We start from the raw sequence: 20,000 nt of genomic DNA on the forward strand, positions 1-20,000 counted from the left end.
CCCCCCTTCCTTGATAAATCCACAACAATGAGGTAATTTCCAGCCTCTGGGGTCGATCTTGACTAAACATAAATAACCATGGGGGAAGGGGCATTCGAGGGTAGACCGAAATGATCCCTGGGTAAAACCTTGCAGGGGGGGTAGATTGTGGCTGTTGCACCGGCCCAGTGCCTTTGTTCGCTGAGTCAGAATGTCACATGCAAGCACCACGCCCAACGTCTCCAGTTGTTTGTATTCTCCAATGCCTGACCATTAATCGTTTTGTGCAATTACCGTCGTTACAGAGTCGTCGACATCATTTCTTTTGTGTGAGTTATTACCATTTTTTCTTTCTTTCTTCCTTTCCTTTGTCATCGGTTTCTGAAGTGGTTGTTGACGTCGTATCATTGTAGCAATCGTCGCAAACATCAGCATCAAATCACCGTCATTATCAAAGACCAGAAAGAAAATGTGCCACAGAGACAGAGGATGGAAGAGAGAGAGAGAGAGAGAGAGAGAGAGAGAGAGAGAGAGAGAGAGATTCAGCCAGAGAGAGAGAGAGAGGGAGGGAGATTCAGCGAGAGAGACAGAGGGGGGGGGGGGTCAGCGAGAGAGAGAGGGGGGGATTCAGCGAGAGAGAGAGGGAGATTCAGCTAGAGAGAAAGAGGGAGGTTCAGCGAGAGGGAGAGAGAGAGAGGAAGATTCAGCAAGAGAGAGGGAGATCCAGCGACAGAGAGAGAGAGCTAAAGAAAGAGAGAGAGGCAGCGAGAGAGAGACAGACAGACAGAGAAAGAGGCAGGGAGATTCAGCGAGAGAGAGAGAGAAAGACAGAGAGAGAGAGAGAGACAGTGAGAGAGGGTGGAAGGGGGGTAGAGAGAGTGAGAGAGAGAGAGAGACAGGGAGATTGAGAGAGAGAGAGAGAGAGAGACAACGAGAGAGAAACAGCGAAAGAGACCGACACGGGGATAGAGAGTGAAATAGAGAGCAAGCGAAAGAGCGAGAGAAAGAGAGAGAGAGAGAGAGAGAGAGAGAGAGAGAGAGAAAGAAGAGAGACTGACACAGAGAGAAATTGACAGACAGAGACAGAGAGGAACCACTAAAACCTGCAAACGGCGATGTAGCGCTCCACAGTGAAGGCGGTGATGGTGAGGACGCTGGCGTAGGACGTCAGCTCTAGGATGGTGTGACGGATGTAGCAGAACGCCTCTCCAAATCTCCATGGGTAGGCCAACCAGATGGTGAACATCTCCGGGGGCAGTCCTGAAGGGGGAGGGAGAAAATCAACAACAACATGACAACATATAAAGGGAGAGAGAGGGGGAGGGAGAAAGAGAGAGAGAGAGAGAGAGAGAGAGAGAGAGAGAGAGAGAGACTTGGACTTCACAGATAGTGAGGTTGTATGTCTAGATTAGGTCAAGGTGTGATTATTACTGATATGTAATGATGTAGCAGAACGCCTCGCCAAAGCTCCATGGGTAGGCCAACCAGATGGTGAACATCTCCGGGGGCAGTCCTGAAGGGGGAGGGAGAAAAACAACAACAACATGACAACATATAAAGGGAGAGAGAGGGGGGAGGGAGAAAGAAAGAAAGAGAGAGAGAGAGAGACTTGGACTTCACAGATAGTGAGGTTGTATGTCTAGATTAGGTCAAGGTGTGATTATTACTGATATGTAATGATGTAGCAGAACGCCTCGCCAAAGCTCCATGGGTAGGCCAACCAGATGGTGAACATCTCCGGGGGCAGTCCTGAAGGGGGAGGGAGAAAAACAACAACAACATGACAACATATAAAGGGAGAGAGAGGGGGGAGGGAGAAAGAAAGAAAGAGAGAGAGAGACAGAGAGAGAGAGAGAGAGAGAGAAAGAAAGAGAGAGAGACTTGGACTTCACAGATAGTGAGGTTGTATGTCTAGAGTAGGTTAGGGGGTGATTACTACTGATATGTAATGATGTAGCAGAAGGCATCCCCAAGGCTCTACGGGTAGGCCAACCAGATGGTGAACATTACAGGGGGCAGTCCTGAAGGGGGAGGGAGAAAATCAACAACAACATGACAACATATAAAGAGAGAGAGAGAGGGGGGGGAGGGAGAAAGAGAGAGAGAGAGAGAGAGAGAGAGAGAGAGAGAGAGAGACTTGGACTTCACAGATAGTGAGGTTGTATGTCTAGAGTAAGTTAGGTGGTGATTACTACTGATATGTAATGATGTAGCAGAACGCCTCTCCAAAGCTCCATGGGTAGGCCAACCAGATGGTGAACATCTCCGGGGGCAGTCCTGAAGGGGGAGGAAGAAAAACAACAACATGACATCATATAAAGGGAGAGAGAGAGGAAGAAAGAAAGAGAGAGAGAGACTTGGACTTCACAGATAGTGAGGTTGTATGTCTAGAGTAGGTTAGGAGGTGATTGCTACTGATATGTAATGATGTAGCAGAACGCCTCTCCAAAGCTCCATGGGTAGGCCAACCAGATGGTGAACATCTCCAGGGGCAGTCCTGAAGGGGGAGGGAGAAAAAACAACAACATCGTAATGTATAAAGAGAGAGAGAGGGGTAGGGAGAAAGAGAGAGAGAGAGAGAGACAGAGAGAGAGACAGAGAGAGACAGAGAGAGAGACTTGGACTTCACAGACAGTGAGGCTGTATGTCTAGATTAGGTCAGGGTGTGATTATTACTGATATGTAATGATGTAGCAGAACGCCTCGCCAAAGCTCCATGGGTGGGCCAACCAGATGGTGAACATCTCCGGGGGCAGTCCGAAAGGGCGAGGGAGAAAAACAACAACATGGTAATATATAAAACGAGAGAGAGAGAGAGAGAGAGAGAGAGAGAGAGAGACTTGGACTTCACAGATAATGAGGTTGTATTTCTAGAGTATGTTAGGGGGTGATCACAACTGATATGTAATGATGTAGCAGAACGCATCCCCAAAGCTCAACGGGTAGGCTAACCAGATGGTGAACACCTCCGGGGGCAGTCCTGAAGGGGAGGGAGAAAAAACAACATCGTAATGTATAAAGAGAGAAAGAGAGAGAGAGAGAGAGAGAGAGAGAGTGGTGAACATCTCTGGGTGCAGTCCTGCAAAGTGGTAGAGAAAATAACAGCAACATGATAATATAAATACAAAACAAAACAAAACACACAGATGGAGAGAGAGGGGGGGGAGAGAGAGAGAGACAGCGAGAGAGGGTGGAAGAAGGATAGAGAGAGAGAGAGGGTGGAAGAGGGAGAGAGAGAGGGGGGAAATTCAGCGAGAGAGAGAGAGAGAAAGAGAGAGAGACAGAGACAGAGAGAGAGAGAGACAGAGAGAGACTTGGACTTCACAGATAAAGAAGTTGTATGTTAGTGCTGGGTTAGAAGCGTGCATGATAATCATTGCTGTTACAAAAGGGTGTAGCAGAACATCTCGCCAAAAGCTCCACAGGTAGGCCACCCAGATGGTGAAAACAACCGGGGGCAGTCCTGTAGGGCGTGTGGGGGACAACTTGATAAAAAATGAGAGAGAGAGAGAGAGAGAGAGAGAGAGAGAGAGAGAGAGAGATATATATATATATATATATATATATGATGATGATGATGATGATGGAGTCTCCCGTCGGTCCGACGGATGAGTAGGCAGGCAGGCTTATCTGTCGGTGCGTGTCCTCAAATGGGAGAAGAGGCCGATTCTGGATGCGCAGTACTTCCCACAGGTGTTGCAAGGGAAAACGTCTCCAGAAGTTGAGCCTTGCTTCCTTTGCTCACGCTTCTCCTTAATGGCCAGCGTTCTCTTGTTTTCAAACGTCTTTATGCCACTAGAGCACAGCATCCTCCAGCGAGAGCGGTCAAGGGCATCAGTTTCCCAGGAAGCGATGTCTATGTCACAGGCTTTAAGGTTTGTCTTCAAGGTGTCCTTGAAGCGCTTGCAGGGTCTTACAAGTTCACGGTGGCCTTCCTTCAGCTGGCCATACAAAAGCATCTTCGGGATCCTGCTGTCTGATATCCATATATACATATAGAGAGAGGGAGGGGAGAGACAACTGCGTGGTGAGCGTCCCTGGCAAAGATCCCTTTCAACCCCCCCACCGACCGTCATCAGCATCAACGCAGTTCCAGATACCCACAACCTAACGCCCACCATCAAGAATACATGGATAAGTCAGAGAGACTTGTACTTCACAGACAGTGAGGTTGCATGTCTAGGGTAGCAGAACGCCTTGCCAAAACTCCAGAGGAAGACCACCCAGATGATGAACAACTCCGGGGGCAGCCTAGGATGGGGAGGCAAAACACAACACGATAAAAAATTAATTAAAAAAAATACATATATATATAATACATATAATAAATACATAAATAAATAACAAGAGAGACAGATAGATAGAGACAGACAGACTGACTGATAGACTGACTGATAGACAGACAGACAGAGACAGATACAGAGAGAGACACAGAGATGGAGACAGAGACTTGGACTTCACAGACAGTGAGGTTGCAAATCTAAGGTATGGAAGGGTAGGGGTAGAAAGGGGGGTATGGTGATTATTACTGATCGGTGACGGTAGCAGAACGCCTCGCCAAAGCTTCTCGCAGGCCACCCGCCCATGTGGTGCAAGTGAACATCTCTGGGTGGGGGTGGGGGTGGGGGAGGAGGGGTGGGGGAGGGGCAGTCCTGAGGGCGAGGGAGAGAAAACGTTCGTTGTTTATTTATTTATAGTCTGTTCATCTAAGATGATGATATTAGACTGAAAATAAATATTATTATTATTTGGATTATTATCATTCCTATCATAATGATGATTGTTGGTATTAATTAGCAACTGACATTTCTTATATTCGAATGAAAAGGGGGGCGGTTGAGGTGGAGGGGAGAGGGGGGGGCAAGGGGGGGGGGACTAAGAAAGGAAGAGACAGACAGACAGACAGAGAACAGAATGTGGAAAAGATAGAGTACAAAATAAAAAATGGAGAGGGTGAGTGTTAGTGATTGGAGAAAGAAAAAAACATAATATTGTAAGGGTGTGTGTGAGAGGCGGGACGGGGGAAGCGGGATTAGGACCAAAAGAAAAAATTATCAATGATCAAATATTGTATGCACTACTTCTGTAGATTATTATTTGAAAAGAGGTTCATGTGGGGACCTACAATAAACAACCAACTGGACTATTTAACACATAACTAGCTAACTTTACTAAAGAACAGTTTGAAATATATAACTTTTTTCAAAAAAATACTAACATTTGAAACTGGTAACACGTGTTCCGTAATTTCTGGAGGCAAAAAATGGTTTCATTACTAAACAGCGGGTTAAAATGTGCTCTACCGTTAAACGTCCCTTGCAAATGCATTTAATATTTTCACAATATTTAGATAGATTGCAGAACTGAGTTTGAATCGACACAAAATAAAACATTAATCAAGTTTAGGGGCAGATCAATTAGATATGTTAATGCCATAAGGATGGCAATTAATGGAGAGAAAACAACAACAAAATGTTTTGTGTAAGAAAAGGAGACTTGACTTGGCTTGGACTTCACAGATAATGAGGTTGTATGGTAGGGTAGGGTAGGGTAGGGTTATAAGGGAGGGGGGGGTGATAATTATAAATACTGATCGGTAATGATGTAGCAGAACTCCTGGCTAAAGCTTCACGGGGTAGGTCACCCACCCATGTGGTAAACATCTCCAGGAGGGGCGGGGGCGGGGGTCGGGGGGGGGGGCAGGGGGGGGGCAATTGGAGCAGTTCTGGAGGGGGAGGGAGAAATAACAACATCAAAATGATAATAATCATACAAAGAAACATACACTATCATATGATGATGATATGAAAAACAAACAAAATTGCACTTCTCCGATGGCAAGGCTGTACGACTGGTTAAGGTAGGATTAAGAAGGGGGATATCATAATCATTAAGTTAAGGATGTAGCATAAAGGTAGGTCACCTATTTGGTGAACATCTCTGGGGGCAGTCCTAGTGTGGGAGGGGGAGGAAAAATGTTGCGCCAAAGGTCCACAGATAGGCCGCACCCAGATGATAAACATCTCGGGGGGGTGGGGGGGGGGGGGGCGGGGCAGTCATGGAGAGGGAGGAGAAAAACGAACAGGGTAAGGAGTGAAACAGGGTTACGAGGAAGGGTATGGATATCATAACTGATCGGTAAGAATGCAGCATAAATGTAGGTCACCTATATTGTGAACATCTCTGGGGGGAGTCTTGGTGTGGGAGGAGGAGGAAAAACACGCGTAAGGGAGAGAGAGAGAGAGAGAGAGAGAGAGAGAGAGTGTGTGTGTGTGTGTGTGTGTGTGTGTGTGTGTGTGTGTGTGTGTGTGTGTGTGTGTGTGTGTGTGTGTGTGTGTGTGTGTGCGTGCGTGCGTGCGTGCGTGTGTGTGTTTCTGCGTGCGTGCGTGCATGTGTGTGCGTGCGTGCGTGCGTGTGTGGTGGGGGGATAGGCAGAGAGACAAAGACTGAGTGAAAGAAATCGTTATTTTCCTGAAGCAGATTTGGAATCCTACAAGGAAAGCACCTGTCTGACCTCAACAGAACTGTGCACAGTTAGTCTACAGTGTGCGAGTTTCAACATGCAAGGTACGGGAATACTTTGTTATCTCAAAAAGAAAATGTGTTGGCAAGTTTGCCAATAATTTCTTTTTAAGCGACAGTTTTCCTACTCTTTCTTTGTGATCCGTTGAACGGTGAGAAAACAGCGTGTAGACCAACGTTATCATCCACGCAATCATGTATGCAGCAGCTCCCGTGTTGTATTAAAAATGGTGTTTGGTAGATCACATGTTTTCGGTTTCTTTTCTTTTCTGTGTTTTTTTTCCCCTTTGGTTTGCTTTCGTTCGTAACAAACTTTGATGCAAACTGCAGAGCCATTGTGTTATAATAATCGTGTTCAAATTGGTAGAAGGTGTATTATATCCAGACTGCTCAGTAATCATGATGTGTATTGTCTTGCACAGTTTTTTGATGATGATGGTAAAGTTTTTTCATATGTACGCTTCAAAGAAAAATATGATTTGCACATTGATTTCCTTACTTATGCTGGATATAAATCAACAATAAACGAATTAGTTAAAAAGCATAATATTCATGTGGATAGCAACAGACACACAAATACTTCGCTCTGCTTCAAACACTTGTTTTCTGTTTCTAAAGGCTCAAGACCATATTATGATGTGTTGATTGAAAATGATATGAAACCAAAATGTTGTGAGAAATGGGACTTAAAGCTTTTGATGCATCATAACTGGAAATCTTGTTTTATGCATGCACACAAGATAGTTGATGTAAAGCTGAAATGGTTTCAACTGAAAATAATACACCGATGTTTATGTACAAAAATTGTTTTAAAAGAAATTGGTGTTACAGATAATAACAACTGTAGTTTTTGTAGAGAACACAAAGATAGTATTGATCATGCTTTTTGGAAATGTAATTATGTGCAAATGTTTTGGAACGCTTTAACGGACTTGATAAAAGAGAGATGTGTAAACGCAGGAAATTTAAAGTTAACAGAATCACTTGTGCTATTTGGACATGATGTGACAATAACAACTGATGCTGTTTTGTGTTTTATAATATTGTTTGCAAAGTATTACTTATATTTATGTAAAATTGAAGACAGCCTTCCACAAATATCAGTTTTTTTGAACAAATTAAAAACTCGATATAGAATTGAAGAATATAATGCATATATTAACTTTAACCATACCATTTTCTCTGCCAGATGGCTGCCTTACAAATTATTGATCACAAATGATTAGTAACCTGTTCATGATTAACAAAAAATAACCATCCATATTTATTTTCTTTTTATTGATATTCATAAGACATGATTGAGGTGTTCACTTTCCGTAAACGTGTTCTAAGATACTTGACAGTTTGTATTCCTTGACAGCTTGTGTAAGATCTTAAGAAATGAATGATAATACTCCATGATGATAACCAACCAGTGTATAATCCAGCTGCTTGGCTGTTTCTATCCAAGTATATATGGTGTTTGTTTGTTTGTTTTTTGTTCTTTGTTTGTTTTTGTTTTCTTCTTTATAAATGTCCATTAAGATGCTGTTGTTGTTGTAAAATGTCAACCTACCAAAATGGAATTAAAAAAATGTTAAAAAAAAAGAAAAAAAAAAAAAAAACTTTGATGCAAACTTTCGCCTCTGCTGCCTAGGGGCAGTGTACATACGGTGCCTTAGCAGGGGGATGATTGGAAATCTTCTCTTGTTTCAACACACACACACACACACACACACTCTCTCTCTCTCTCTCTCTCTCTCATTCATTCATTCACCCAGACACGCATATGGAGAGAGAGAGAGAGAGGGGTGGGAGATAGAGAGAGACACACAGACAGACAGACAGACAAAACGAGACACAGACAGATAGATATACAGACAGAGACTGACACACAGAGAGTTCAGTAGGAAGCTAAAGTTTAAAGCGATTCACAAACATAATGGCTGGAGTTGATGATGAGTTTTTGTCTGGACGTTAGACACACGAAATATATCTGAATGACGGAGGCCCACCTTTATTTCTTAATTTAATTTAATTTTATTGTGTGCGTGTGTGTGCGCGCGCGCGCGCGCGCGCGCGTGTGTGTGTGTGTGTGTGTGTGTGTGTGTGTGTGTGTGTGTGTGTGTGCTCGCGCGCGCGCGCGCCACCAACTTCAGCCCAACTATAGGGAATTCAGAACCCGTCAGTATTCTGTCAGTATTAGAAGCCACTGTCTGTTGGATGCTCTCATGGACAAACAGATTACAGCTTTTACATTATTTATACAGTATCTTCTTCTTATTCTTCGTTCGTTGGGCTGCAACTCTCACGTTCACTCGTATGCACACGAATGGGCTTTTACGTGTATGACCGTTTTTACCCCGCCACGAAGGCAGCCATACTCCGCTTTCGGGGTTGTGCATGCTGGGTATATTCTTGTTTCCATAACCAACTGAACGCTGACACGGATGACAGGATCTTTAACGTGCGTATTTGATTTTCTGCGTGCGTATACACACGAAGGGAGTTTCAGGCACTAACAGGTCTGCACAAATGTTGACCTGGGAGATCGGAAAAATCTCCACCCCTTACCCACCAGGCGCCGTTACCGAGACTCGAACCCGGGACCCTTAGATTGAAAGTCCAATGTTTTAACTACTCGGTATTGCGCCCGTTTATATAGTATAAAATAATAGATCCTTGATACATAATCAAACGGAACCAACAACAGACAGGAAGAAAGAAGGCCCCCAAAAAGTTTAACAAAGATGTGATTGTTACGCACGTTGGGTTACGCTGCTGGTCAGGCATCTGCTTGGCAGATGTGGTGTAGCGTATATGAATTTGTCAGAACGCAGTGACGCCTCCTTGAGCTACTGTATACTGATACTGATTGTTGAAGTGTTAAATAATCCACAAAACAACTATATCAAATGAAACATTTTCACACAGACACGATATGCAAGTGCTTTCTTTCTTTCTTTCTTTCTTATTTCTCTAAACTTCATTGAAACAAACTGTTCTCAGACTTTCGTTTCTTGGTATGCGGGATGCTGACGTGCAAAACTGAAGTGGGAGAAACATCGCTGAGTTTTGAATCCCATATATCCGAATCTCAACGGGCCTCATTTACCTCTACGCCATTGCTGCACATCACTGCAAATAGTCAAAAAGCGCCTTGACAGAGAACGCAATGGGGAGAAAAAAAAGTTCTCTCGTTTCGACACACACACACACACACACACACACACACACACACACCACACACACACACACACACACACACACACACACACACACACACACACACACTTCAATCTACCTGGAATCGTGCCAAGCACTGATAAACAGTTCCAATCTGGAATCAGACTCCCCATTTCTCCTGTCCCAAGCTGAGCAGCAAAACAACATCATTATAATTATTACCAGTTTAGGCGAGCGGAGAGGAGCCGTTCGTGATACGATTACTGTCATTTTGTTATCAGTGAAGTGTTCAGTAAGGCCGTTTAGTTCTCGTTTTCAGCATGGTTTGGGGATGCTTTTCTTTTCGGAGTGGGTACTGTTTGACCCTTATTCCGATGCCTTACTCTGACTGTCTGTCTGACTGTGATTCTCTCTCTCTCTCTCTCTCTCTCTCTTCACACACACACACACACACACACACACACACACACACACACAATATATATATATATATATATATATATATATGTATATATATATATATATATATATTACACACGCATATATATATATATATATATATATATATATATATATATATATTTTTGTTTTTTTTAAGTACGTACTTTCTTGGCTTGCTCGTAACTTATCAAGCTTTATCTCACTCTATTTTAATGTTTGCACGTGCTAAACATTATGCATTTCCTCCGTACCTGTACCAGGACGATAAACCAGTTTCGAGTCTTGAGCTTGAAGAAGTGTTTCGCACGTCTCTACTGTTGAACACCCCGCCGTCTTCTGTTTCTCGCACAACAAACGGCCTTGATGAGCTCCTCCCTGAACCTCCGTCCGGTCAGACAGTACAGGTAGAAATTGACCGCGTGGTTGGTGTCCCCCATCACAGAAGTCACCGTCCTGATGAAATTCGCTTTGGCGAGCTCGTAGCCCGTCACCCTGTCGTGAGATATGTCGAAAAAGTTCTGAATGTAATTGATAGAGATGGGCAAGGTCAAAACAACGAAGGCCACAGACACTGCAATCAGAGTCAGAGTCACAGAGTTGGCTGATTTTCTGTGAGCTTGGACTTGATCAGAGTCTCCCTGGGTCAGCTGTTTACCAGCTACTTTGACTGACGCAGAGAGCTTCCAGATGAGAACGCCGTTGGACACCACCAAGAACACGAACGGCAGAAGACAGTACACTATCAGCTCTACGTACACGAATATGTTTTCTAAAAACTGTGTATAGCTTTCGTTGTCTCTACTCACAGTACACCAGTACCTATCAAAGGAGGCGTAATAAACTCTCTCAATGCCGATCAAACAGTGCGCGTATAGTATAGCAAAGAAGACGGTGATTCCTGCCAGCACCAGAAGAACTGTTCGGCGTGTGCACAACGAGTTGACACGATGTGGCCACACAACAGACATTGCTCTGTGGGCAGTCATACACACCAGGTACCAACAGCTGATCGTACCACCCCCTGTGTACAACCACGTGTGGATTTTGCAGACTGCACTGTGCGTGTTGCTCAGTCCGAAACGAAACCGATACTGCATCCAAGATTCCAGCGTACTGTTACAGAGAATGATCGTGTCTACAACGGCTATGGCAGCGAAGTAGATGTCGATGCTGGATTCACCTGACTTCATTCGCCGTACGGTAATGATGGTCATGATGTTTCCAAAGACCCCCAAGAGAATGATCACGGGGAATGAGTAAACCCGTAGATAGTGACCCACAATGTAGAAAGTGAAGGAAGACAAAGGCCTTCCAGATCTGCTTTCTGATGTGACTGCTGTCGCGTTGTCATTCCACGTGTCAGTGATCAGCAACGTTGACATCGCTGGGCCGAAGTCTTCCATTCCGATACAATGTCTGAAGCATGGATTTTAAAGAAACAATGAGAGAATGAATAATGAGAAGAGATGAAAAAAAGAAGAAGAGAGGCAAAACATTCTTGACTCTCGTGTGATTCCTATCACAAGAAAAAAGATTTAATTGTTTTCAAATAACTGTTACTTTACTGCTTAACCACTGCACACACACACACACACACACACACACACACACACACACACACACACACACAATCAGAGTGGATTTCACTTTTCAATTTTTTTCCAGTGAAAACTCTCTTGCTTCTGTGGTTTCTTTAACGTGCGCTAGGTGCATGTTACACATAGAACCTCGGGCAAGACAGAGAGGAATAAGGGGTAGGAGGTCAGCACTGAAGTGAGGTATGGACGAATGCACGTGAGACAGTGCGCTGACCCGTCTGACACTTTTCCTTCCAAACCAACGAAAGCAGTCTGATTCATTTTGACAAGCATTTACGAATGCTTCGAATTAATTTGCTTTATTTTTTTTCTATTATTAGGGATAAATGCCCATTCGTTTCTGGCATGCATGCAGTGTGCAATGTTGTATTTGTTTGTACACACATACACACACATACATACATAAACGCGCGCGCGCACACACACACACACACACACACACGCACGCGCGCGCGCGCGCACGCACACACACACAACCGAAACAGAGAGCTATTCCATACTCAAATTGTTAATGCACGAAAACCAAATACTACATGAACGAATAGCTTGAAAGTGTATAAAATTAATGTTAGAATATCTTGGCTTCATTGAAATACATGAACACACACACACACTCGTGAGTATGTAAGTTCCGCTCGATGAGGAAAATCACTATAGTCACTTATGATGTGCGACACATTGCTCTTCAAAGTTGGGAGGAAGTTGAAATATGAATGATCCAACCAAGGAGTGTGGCCTTAAATAGATTTCAATGTCATATTTTCCACTGACATCCATAAATCTTTCCCTCACTCCCTCTCTCTCTCTCTCTCTCTCTCTCTCTCTCTCTCTCACTGTGGTACACATTCGTGAGTGGTGTCGTGTTTGCAACTTGATTTTCTGTCTCTCTTGCGGGTTAGAAGATAAATCATACAAGTGCACGCGTAATATATACAATAATCGCTCGCGCGTCTCTATGAATATGTGGGGAAGTGTGTGTGTGTGTGTGTGTGTGTGGTGTGTGTGGTGTGTGTGTGTGTGTGTGGTGTGTGTGTGTGTGTGTGTGTGTGTGTGTGTGTGTGTGTGTGGTGTGTGTGGTGTGTGTGTGTGTGTGTGGTGTGTGTGTGTGTGTGTGTGTGTGTGTGTGTGTGTGTGAGAGAGAGAGAGAGAGAGAGAGCATGCGTGTATATGTGTACGCGTGTGTTTGTGTGTATGTGTGTAAATGGATCTGACATCTATAAATCTGAGTAGGTGCACGGTGTCGTACACGAGTGTGTGCTTGTTACTCTGTGTGTGTGTGTGTGTGTTTGTGTGTGTGTGTGTGTGTGTGTGTGCGTGCGTGTGTGTGAGAGAGAGTGCTTGTGTGCTTGTATTGATGTGCTCGTGCGTGTATATAATGTTGTATTTTTGACTCGTTGTCTATGATTGAATTATAATATGTCAAGAGTCGTGTCTAATATTTATATCCTTACTCTTTAGTAAAAGTTTCAGAGGAATATGTTTTAACTTGTTATCTAAATGACTCTTTGTGTATTGACAGCTATCAGTCATAAAGGAAACAGACTTAGCGCTTGTACGACACTACTGAACGCAAGTATAATGCTCTAAGTACACCAAACACACTGGGTTTAATGTTTTTCAGACATTTCTTTTTCACGCGTGTGGTATAGTGCAGTCTGTGGACAATCTGATTTTGTTGTTACTGTTGTTGTTTTTGTTGTTGTTGTTGTTGCTGTGTCTTCCTCTTCTAATTTGAATTGTTGTAGGAAGAGGAGCAACAACAACAATAGTAATGAAAGGGTAAAAACAAAAGTATCCAATCATGATAGTGTTAAAAAAAAGTCTTACAACCTGACGGCAGAAATAAATCCAACTTGGCTTCCGAAGGTGAGTTATGACTGAAAGAAAAAGTCCTGGAAGAAAATGACAATAGCGAAGAATAGACACAAGGTCTCTTTATTACAAGGCAGACGGGTTAACGTGCTGACACACGATCTGTAAAGAGAATGTGACTTTTTTTTTCTTTTTTTTTGTCCGTTTTTGTTTTGCTTGTTTGTTCTTTTTAGGAGAAGAGAATTCACGTATCTGTCACCCGGGTGTAGTATCCCAGATTGTCCCCCACCCCGAAAACGTCCCCGGGGGACAATTTGATAGCTGGAAATGTCCCACAGGGGACTTTCTCACCGTTCATAATGTCCCCTGCGGACGTTTTCAGTGGACAAAAAGGTCCCACTTCTTGCGTTTTAACCATTTTCAGAGTCGGGGGGATATTTCAGAACGAATCTAAAACGCAAGAAGGGGGACATTCTGGCCGCTGAAAATGTTCGCAGGGGACATTACGAACGGTGAGAAAGTCCCCGGGGGAATTTCCAACGGTCAAATTGTCACCCCGGGGGACCTGTCCGGGTGGGGGACAACCTGGGATACTACACCGGGTTTTGCATTCCAGTGGTTTCCCTAAAAGTCAGTATGTGACACAAGCAAGCTTCAGGTGTTTGCTCTGCGAAGAACAGCACGCTTGCTACTTGCTTCTGTCTGCTACTGAAGTACAGCACTCTCCATGAGAAGGTCTACCAGGCGTGCGTGCTCAGCACGGTATGTACGGTATCGCCACGCGGACAACCGAATCTAGAAAGGAGAAGCCGATCTCCATTCATTCACCTGTCGTGCTTTAGAGGCGTCCATTGCTTTCCTGCTGTTATTGTAGTTGTTTTGTTTCGTAGCAAGATAAGGCCATTAAAACAAAAGGACCAGATCAGGTCCATAGGTCTGATACCAGCTCATAGCCAGTGATGTGTGACATGTTCAAACCATATCCGGGGTGTGGAGAACACCAAAGAACCTCACTCAGCTGTTGGACGTCCATGTCTCTCGCTACAGACTCAGAAGTTACAGAGACCTGATCACTGCTGCCATTTTTGGTATCAACATAGTGGGTACAGAGTTATCACCGAAGGTTGTGCTCGGTTAGAACAAACTATGGAAAAATGTATATGATGACTATATCAATGACGAAAAAAAAACATACAACAATAACAACAACAGCAGCTGCAGCAGCAGCAGCAACAGCAACAACAACAACAACAATAATAATAATAACTTTACAATACAGCACTGAACGTGGCACAGTGATAAAAGCGCTTGCACACCTAGTCATTCACACGCACTCATGAAAGTCTGAAGCACTCTATGTTATAAATGTATTCACAAATCTGCCCCTTCCTCTCTCTGCGGCTGCCTTTACCTCTCACTCCATCTCGCTCACTAAGATCGGCGTCGGATCCACTTTGTTTAAGCACATCCAGATTCAAACACTTGACTGTTGGCCGCCGTTCTTTCTCTGTCTCTGGACCTTGCAATTGGAACGAACTTCCTATTTCGCTTCGTCAGACCTCCGCACTCAGCTCTTTCAAGTCTGGCCTTAAAACCCACCTCTTCCCAAAATAGCCTCGCTTCCCTGCCTCTTCCTTGTCTTCAGTTTCTCCAGTTTTAGAGTTATGCATGCGTGTGAATGACTGGTGCGAAAGCGCTTTGATTTGTCTCTGCACAAGATTCAGCGCTATATAAATACCTTTATTATGAAAGCCTCAAATAGACTGTTGAAAAAAGGCAGTTAATGAAAATTGATATATGGGATCAAGCGAGCAAAGCAGGTGAGAACGAGGTCGCAGAATGAAAAATGAAAAAATCAGCGGAGTATGCCATACACATGATGCTGCTAAGCCAGTTCCATCACGTTTCCACTTGCAAAATCTTAAAATTTTGAAACTGGAGACTGCCGCTCCAGGATTGAACGTGTTGGGCCATCAAATCAAACCATGTTCCTTAAAAAAAACCAGCAGACCACACGAAGGGCCACTACTCTACGACTGGCTCGGCCCTCGCAGGCAGACGCTGTTCACGATTCATGGTGTGAAGAACTAAGAAACAAACAAACAGAAACTAAAAGTGGTGCAAGTCAATGTCTTGCCAAGACAGAAGAAGGCCACGAGTACCGCAAGAAGTTGTTGTTGTTGTTGTTGTTGTTTTTGTTTGTTTGTTGTTGTTGTTTTTGTTGTTGTTGTTTTTTTTGTTTTTTTTTTTTGTTTGTTTTTGTTTTTTTGGGGGGGTGTTTTGTTTTGTTTTGTTTTGTTTTGCTGCCCCATCATCTGCACCGTTTCAGTGGTATTACTCCCACGCCGCTCATTTTAGATTCCCCCATACACGGCCACACCCGGGTTCGTCCGTCACAGTTCCAGCGTCGGCAGTCCGCAGGGAACCATCGATGTTAGGTCGCCAGGAGGCCACACACCAGAGGACACCCTGCACTGCTGCTGAGTCACTTCGGTGGTGTTCAGTGGTGCCTGTTCTGATTCAACGTACTCAGGCCACCACCTACTAAGCCCCCTACTAACGGCAATAAAGGTTTAGTCGCGGAGCCAGACTGAGTGAGCGTCCCTCCCAGAGTTGAGACCACCACCACGTCCCTCAAACAACAGCCCCCCCCCCCCCCGCCCCCCCTGAATCTGCCGACACTGAACACACAGACAGGACTCACTCCAAGCACAGAAGTGGAGGGGTATCGAAACTGAGGTCACCATGAGAGCAGGGCATGAAAGGCCAGACTTTGGGACTGCTTTTCTTTTTTTTTTTATTGATGATGATGGAGGAGGAGGAGGAACACGATGACGATGTTGCTATGGAGGTCCATTTTGGTTTGGGACTGCGTGACAAGGCAGTACTATACGCTCTCTGTCATAATGATATCCCGGCGTTAACCAGGCCCGAGAGATACAGACACTTGCAATGTTGGTCAGGTAATTAGAGCAACACACCCAAAGACGCATCCTTGAAGTGGATGACACTCGACTGTGTGGTCCCAGTCTCCCCATTTAAGCCCACAGCACACTCAGCTCTGGGTAGGAGCCGGTCACGGGCCGAAAAACCCACCTCCGATGGGACTCGAACCCGCGTCCTCCCAGCCGTCAGTCCGCGACGCTAACCACTTCGCCACGGCGGCTGTTGACTGTTTCTTTTGACTGTGCACGGAGCGCTGACTGTTGATGACTGTGATGATTTTTGCCGTGCAGTGCAATAGTTTATGATACTGTCTGCTTTGCGATCAGTCATGTATTCATCTACTGGTTAACAAGTCAATATTTCATTACAAAGGGGCCCCATGGAGGGCACACGAAAGAAAAAAAATATAATTAAAAAAAATAAAAGGGACACACGGCAAACGATTCATGGCGACAATAATTATATGTGGCAAGGTTAAATAGTGCATGTTTTGTTTCATTTGTTTATTTATGTTTATATATATATATTCATTATCTACCAATTCCGCTTGTTTATCCACGCGCATATACATTCAATGTCTATTCATTATCCTTTTCATCTATCCGCATAATCACATACAAGCATTTCTTTATGTATTTATGTATTTACTTGTTTTGTTTCAGTTATCTGCTTTGCTTATTTCTTATTGGAGTAGCAAGGAATTGATTTTGTGTGGGGGTGGGTGGGGGTTGGGGGGAGGGGTAATGATTGTGTACGGCTATGTTTGGATAAGTGGAGTGAGGTTTGGGGTGTTTGTGCGATTACACGTATTTGTGTATTTGTCAGAATCAATGTTTTTTTTCTCCTCGAACTGGGATGGGAACTGATCAGTGAAGTGGGTGGGAGTGGGTGACAGGGAGGGAGGAGGGAGAGGAGGAGTGGAGGGAGGGAGGGAGGGCTCTGAGAGTACGGGGAAGGTGGAGATGCATGGATGAACTTGTGAGCTGGGGACGTGAGGAGGAGAATAACGTGCGTGTGTGTGTGTGTGTGTGTGTGTGTGTGTGTGTGTGTGTGTGTGTGTGTGTGTGTGTGTGTGTGTGTGTGTGTGTGTGTGCGTGCGTGTATGTGTGTGTGTGTGTGTGTGTTGTTTTATAATGTCAGTGCACAACGCACATACTAATTCGTAGCTTACTTAACTTTAGCCTGTTTATATTCTATTTCAATATGTGTACATGTCCAACAGTGAATGTCTGTACCCGTGTGTGGACAATAAATAATCCAGTCCAGAGAGGTAAATGCATACACATGATACAGCGTCAACCCATGATAAGCCCTTCAGACGCAAGCACACGTGGCCCAGCTGTGTGCGAGGCGATGACACCCGATGTCTCACAAGAGATACGCTGTCATGCACTGTTCTGTGGTCGGATAGTGCTGGTGCTGACAGCCATTCTCGCTTGTTGGACCATAGCATTCTAAGGTGATTTCCATCCCCTCCCTCAGATTTTTTTCCCAAAAATATTTTTATTCATTCAATTGTTTTTGGGTTTTGTTTTTTACATTGCACAAATCTTAATATAACTAAACAGTACGAATACAATACATTACAATAACTTAATGCATAGCAGGAAAAAATAGTGTAACAAGACTAAGACGTATACAGAAGAACATAGGCATGCGTGCTGCATATTTTACATAACTTTTTTGTCACTGTTCTAAATATGCACTTCGTTTCAAACAAAAGAAAACAAAAACAAAAAAGCCAAAAAAAACCACGTGATCACAAATAAATGAATAAATAAGTAAATAAATAAATTGGGGGAAAAAAAAGACAAAACTTGGGGCACTTTCTTCGTATGCACAGGTACGAAATTTCTTCATATGAGTGTCTATACTGCACTTTTTCATCATCTAAATAGGCAATGTAATACACTCGAGGTATGAATTTGTATCACCACAAGACAAAGGACATAAAATATCAACAATAAATAACAGAATAAAGTAGCATTGGGGAAACAGAAAGTCAGTTTCCCTTAACTAATGCATTGTGAAACTCTTTTGACAAAGTTCATTGTTCTATCAGGTTCATGTATGGCAGCCATTTTTTTATAACAGATTCATGCGTTTGCATACTCAGTAGGTCTGCATGTTTCTTTTCAATTTTATATCCAGTCTTTAATTCTGTCAAGAACATTTGGATATTTGGTCTAAGTTTGTTTATTCTGCATCTGTATATAAACCTCCCTCAGATATTTTTTTAGACTGTGTTCTACTCCTTCTTTCTTTGTTTTTTTCGCAAAGTATTCATTTGTGGTATGGATGATCACAAGGAAAAAGGGTGGGGATGAGCTGGCAGGGTGGGGGAGAGAGGATTTAGGACCACAACGAGAAAAGGCAAACATCGGAAAGACATTCACTTATTTACTTTGAAGTATACACACACACACACACACACACACATATATATATATATATATATATATATGTGTGTGTGTGTGTGTGTGTGTGTGTGTGTGTGTGTGTGTGTGTGTGTGTGTGTGTGTGTGTGTGTGTGTGAGGCTGGTAAGGCCGCGCAATGAGATGCAATGGTATTGCAAAACCAGTCCTGTTGAGGGAGGAAGAAAACACACACACACACACACACACACACACACACACACACACACAAGCACACATAAAACAACAACAACAACAGCAACAAACAAACAAACAAACAAAACAAACGGACTGACAACGTTGCAGAACGGACAGCAAAACCATTGTGCAGAGGCTCATGCTTTGGCTCACAACCTACAGACCTGGAGGAATGTTGTGAACAGTTTTTCCTCATTTGTTTGGCGATCCAATGGCTTTTCACAAAGAAGACGACGAAGGAGTAGAAGAAGGAGGAGTAGAAGAAGTAGAAGAAGAAGAAAAAGCAGGAGGAGGAGGAGGAGGAGGAGGAATTGGTTTTGTTCTTCACCCATTTCAATTTTGTGTGTGAGGGCATGAGAGAGGGGCACGTTGATCCACGGTCTCTGACTAGACTGTGCTCCTCTTTCCTCCTCTCTTACTCCATGCATTCTTCTTCTCTCTTTCCTCTCCCTCTCTCTATTCCTCTATGCATTCTACTTCTCTCTTTCCTCTCCCTCTCTCTATTACTCTATGCATTCTACTTCTCTCTTTCCTCCCCCCCCTCTATTCCTCTATGCATTCTACTTCTCTCTTTCCCCCCACCCCTCTATTCCTCTATGCATTCTACTTATCTCTTTCCTCTCCCTCTCTCTATTCCTCTATGCATTCTACTTCTCTCTTTCCTCTCCCTCTCTCTATTACTCTATGCATTCTACTTCTCTCTTTCCTCCCCCCCCTCTCTCTCTCTATTCCTCTATGCATTCTACTTCTCTCTTTCCTCCCCCTCTCTCTATTCCTCTATGCATTCTACTTCTCTCTTTCCTCCCCCTCTCTCTATTCCTCTATGCATTCTACTTCTCTCTTTCCTCTCCCTCTCTCTATTCCTCTATGCATTCTACTTCTCTCTTTCCTCCCCCTCTCTCTATTCCTCTATGCATTCTACTT

At 43.8% G+C, this 20,000-nt stretch overlaps 1 protein-coding gene across 1 annotated transcript in view; it reads right to left on the bottom strand.

Annotated features, from left to right (window-relative positions):
• LOC143282893 (uncharacterized) overlaps positions 1–20,000 on the bottom strand; it is a 151,854-nt gene that overhangs the window by 73,401 nt on the left and 58,453 nt on the right. The window contains exon 2 of the mRNA XM_076588772.1: positions 1,083–1,239. Within this exon, the coding sequence (XP_076444887.1) occupies positions 1,083–1,239 (157 nt within the window). The remainder of the gene's footprint in view (positions 1–1,082; positions 1,240–20,000) is intronic.

Source organism: Babylonia areolata, chromosome 6 (assembly GCF_041734735.1).
Source record: "Babylonia areolata isolate BAREFJ2019XMU chromosome 6, ASM4173473v1, whole genome shotgun sequence".
Classification (NCBI taxonomy): domain Eukaryota; kingdom Metazoa; phylum Mollusca; class Gastropoda; order Neogastropoda; family Buccinidae; genus Babylonia; species Babylonia areolata.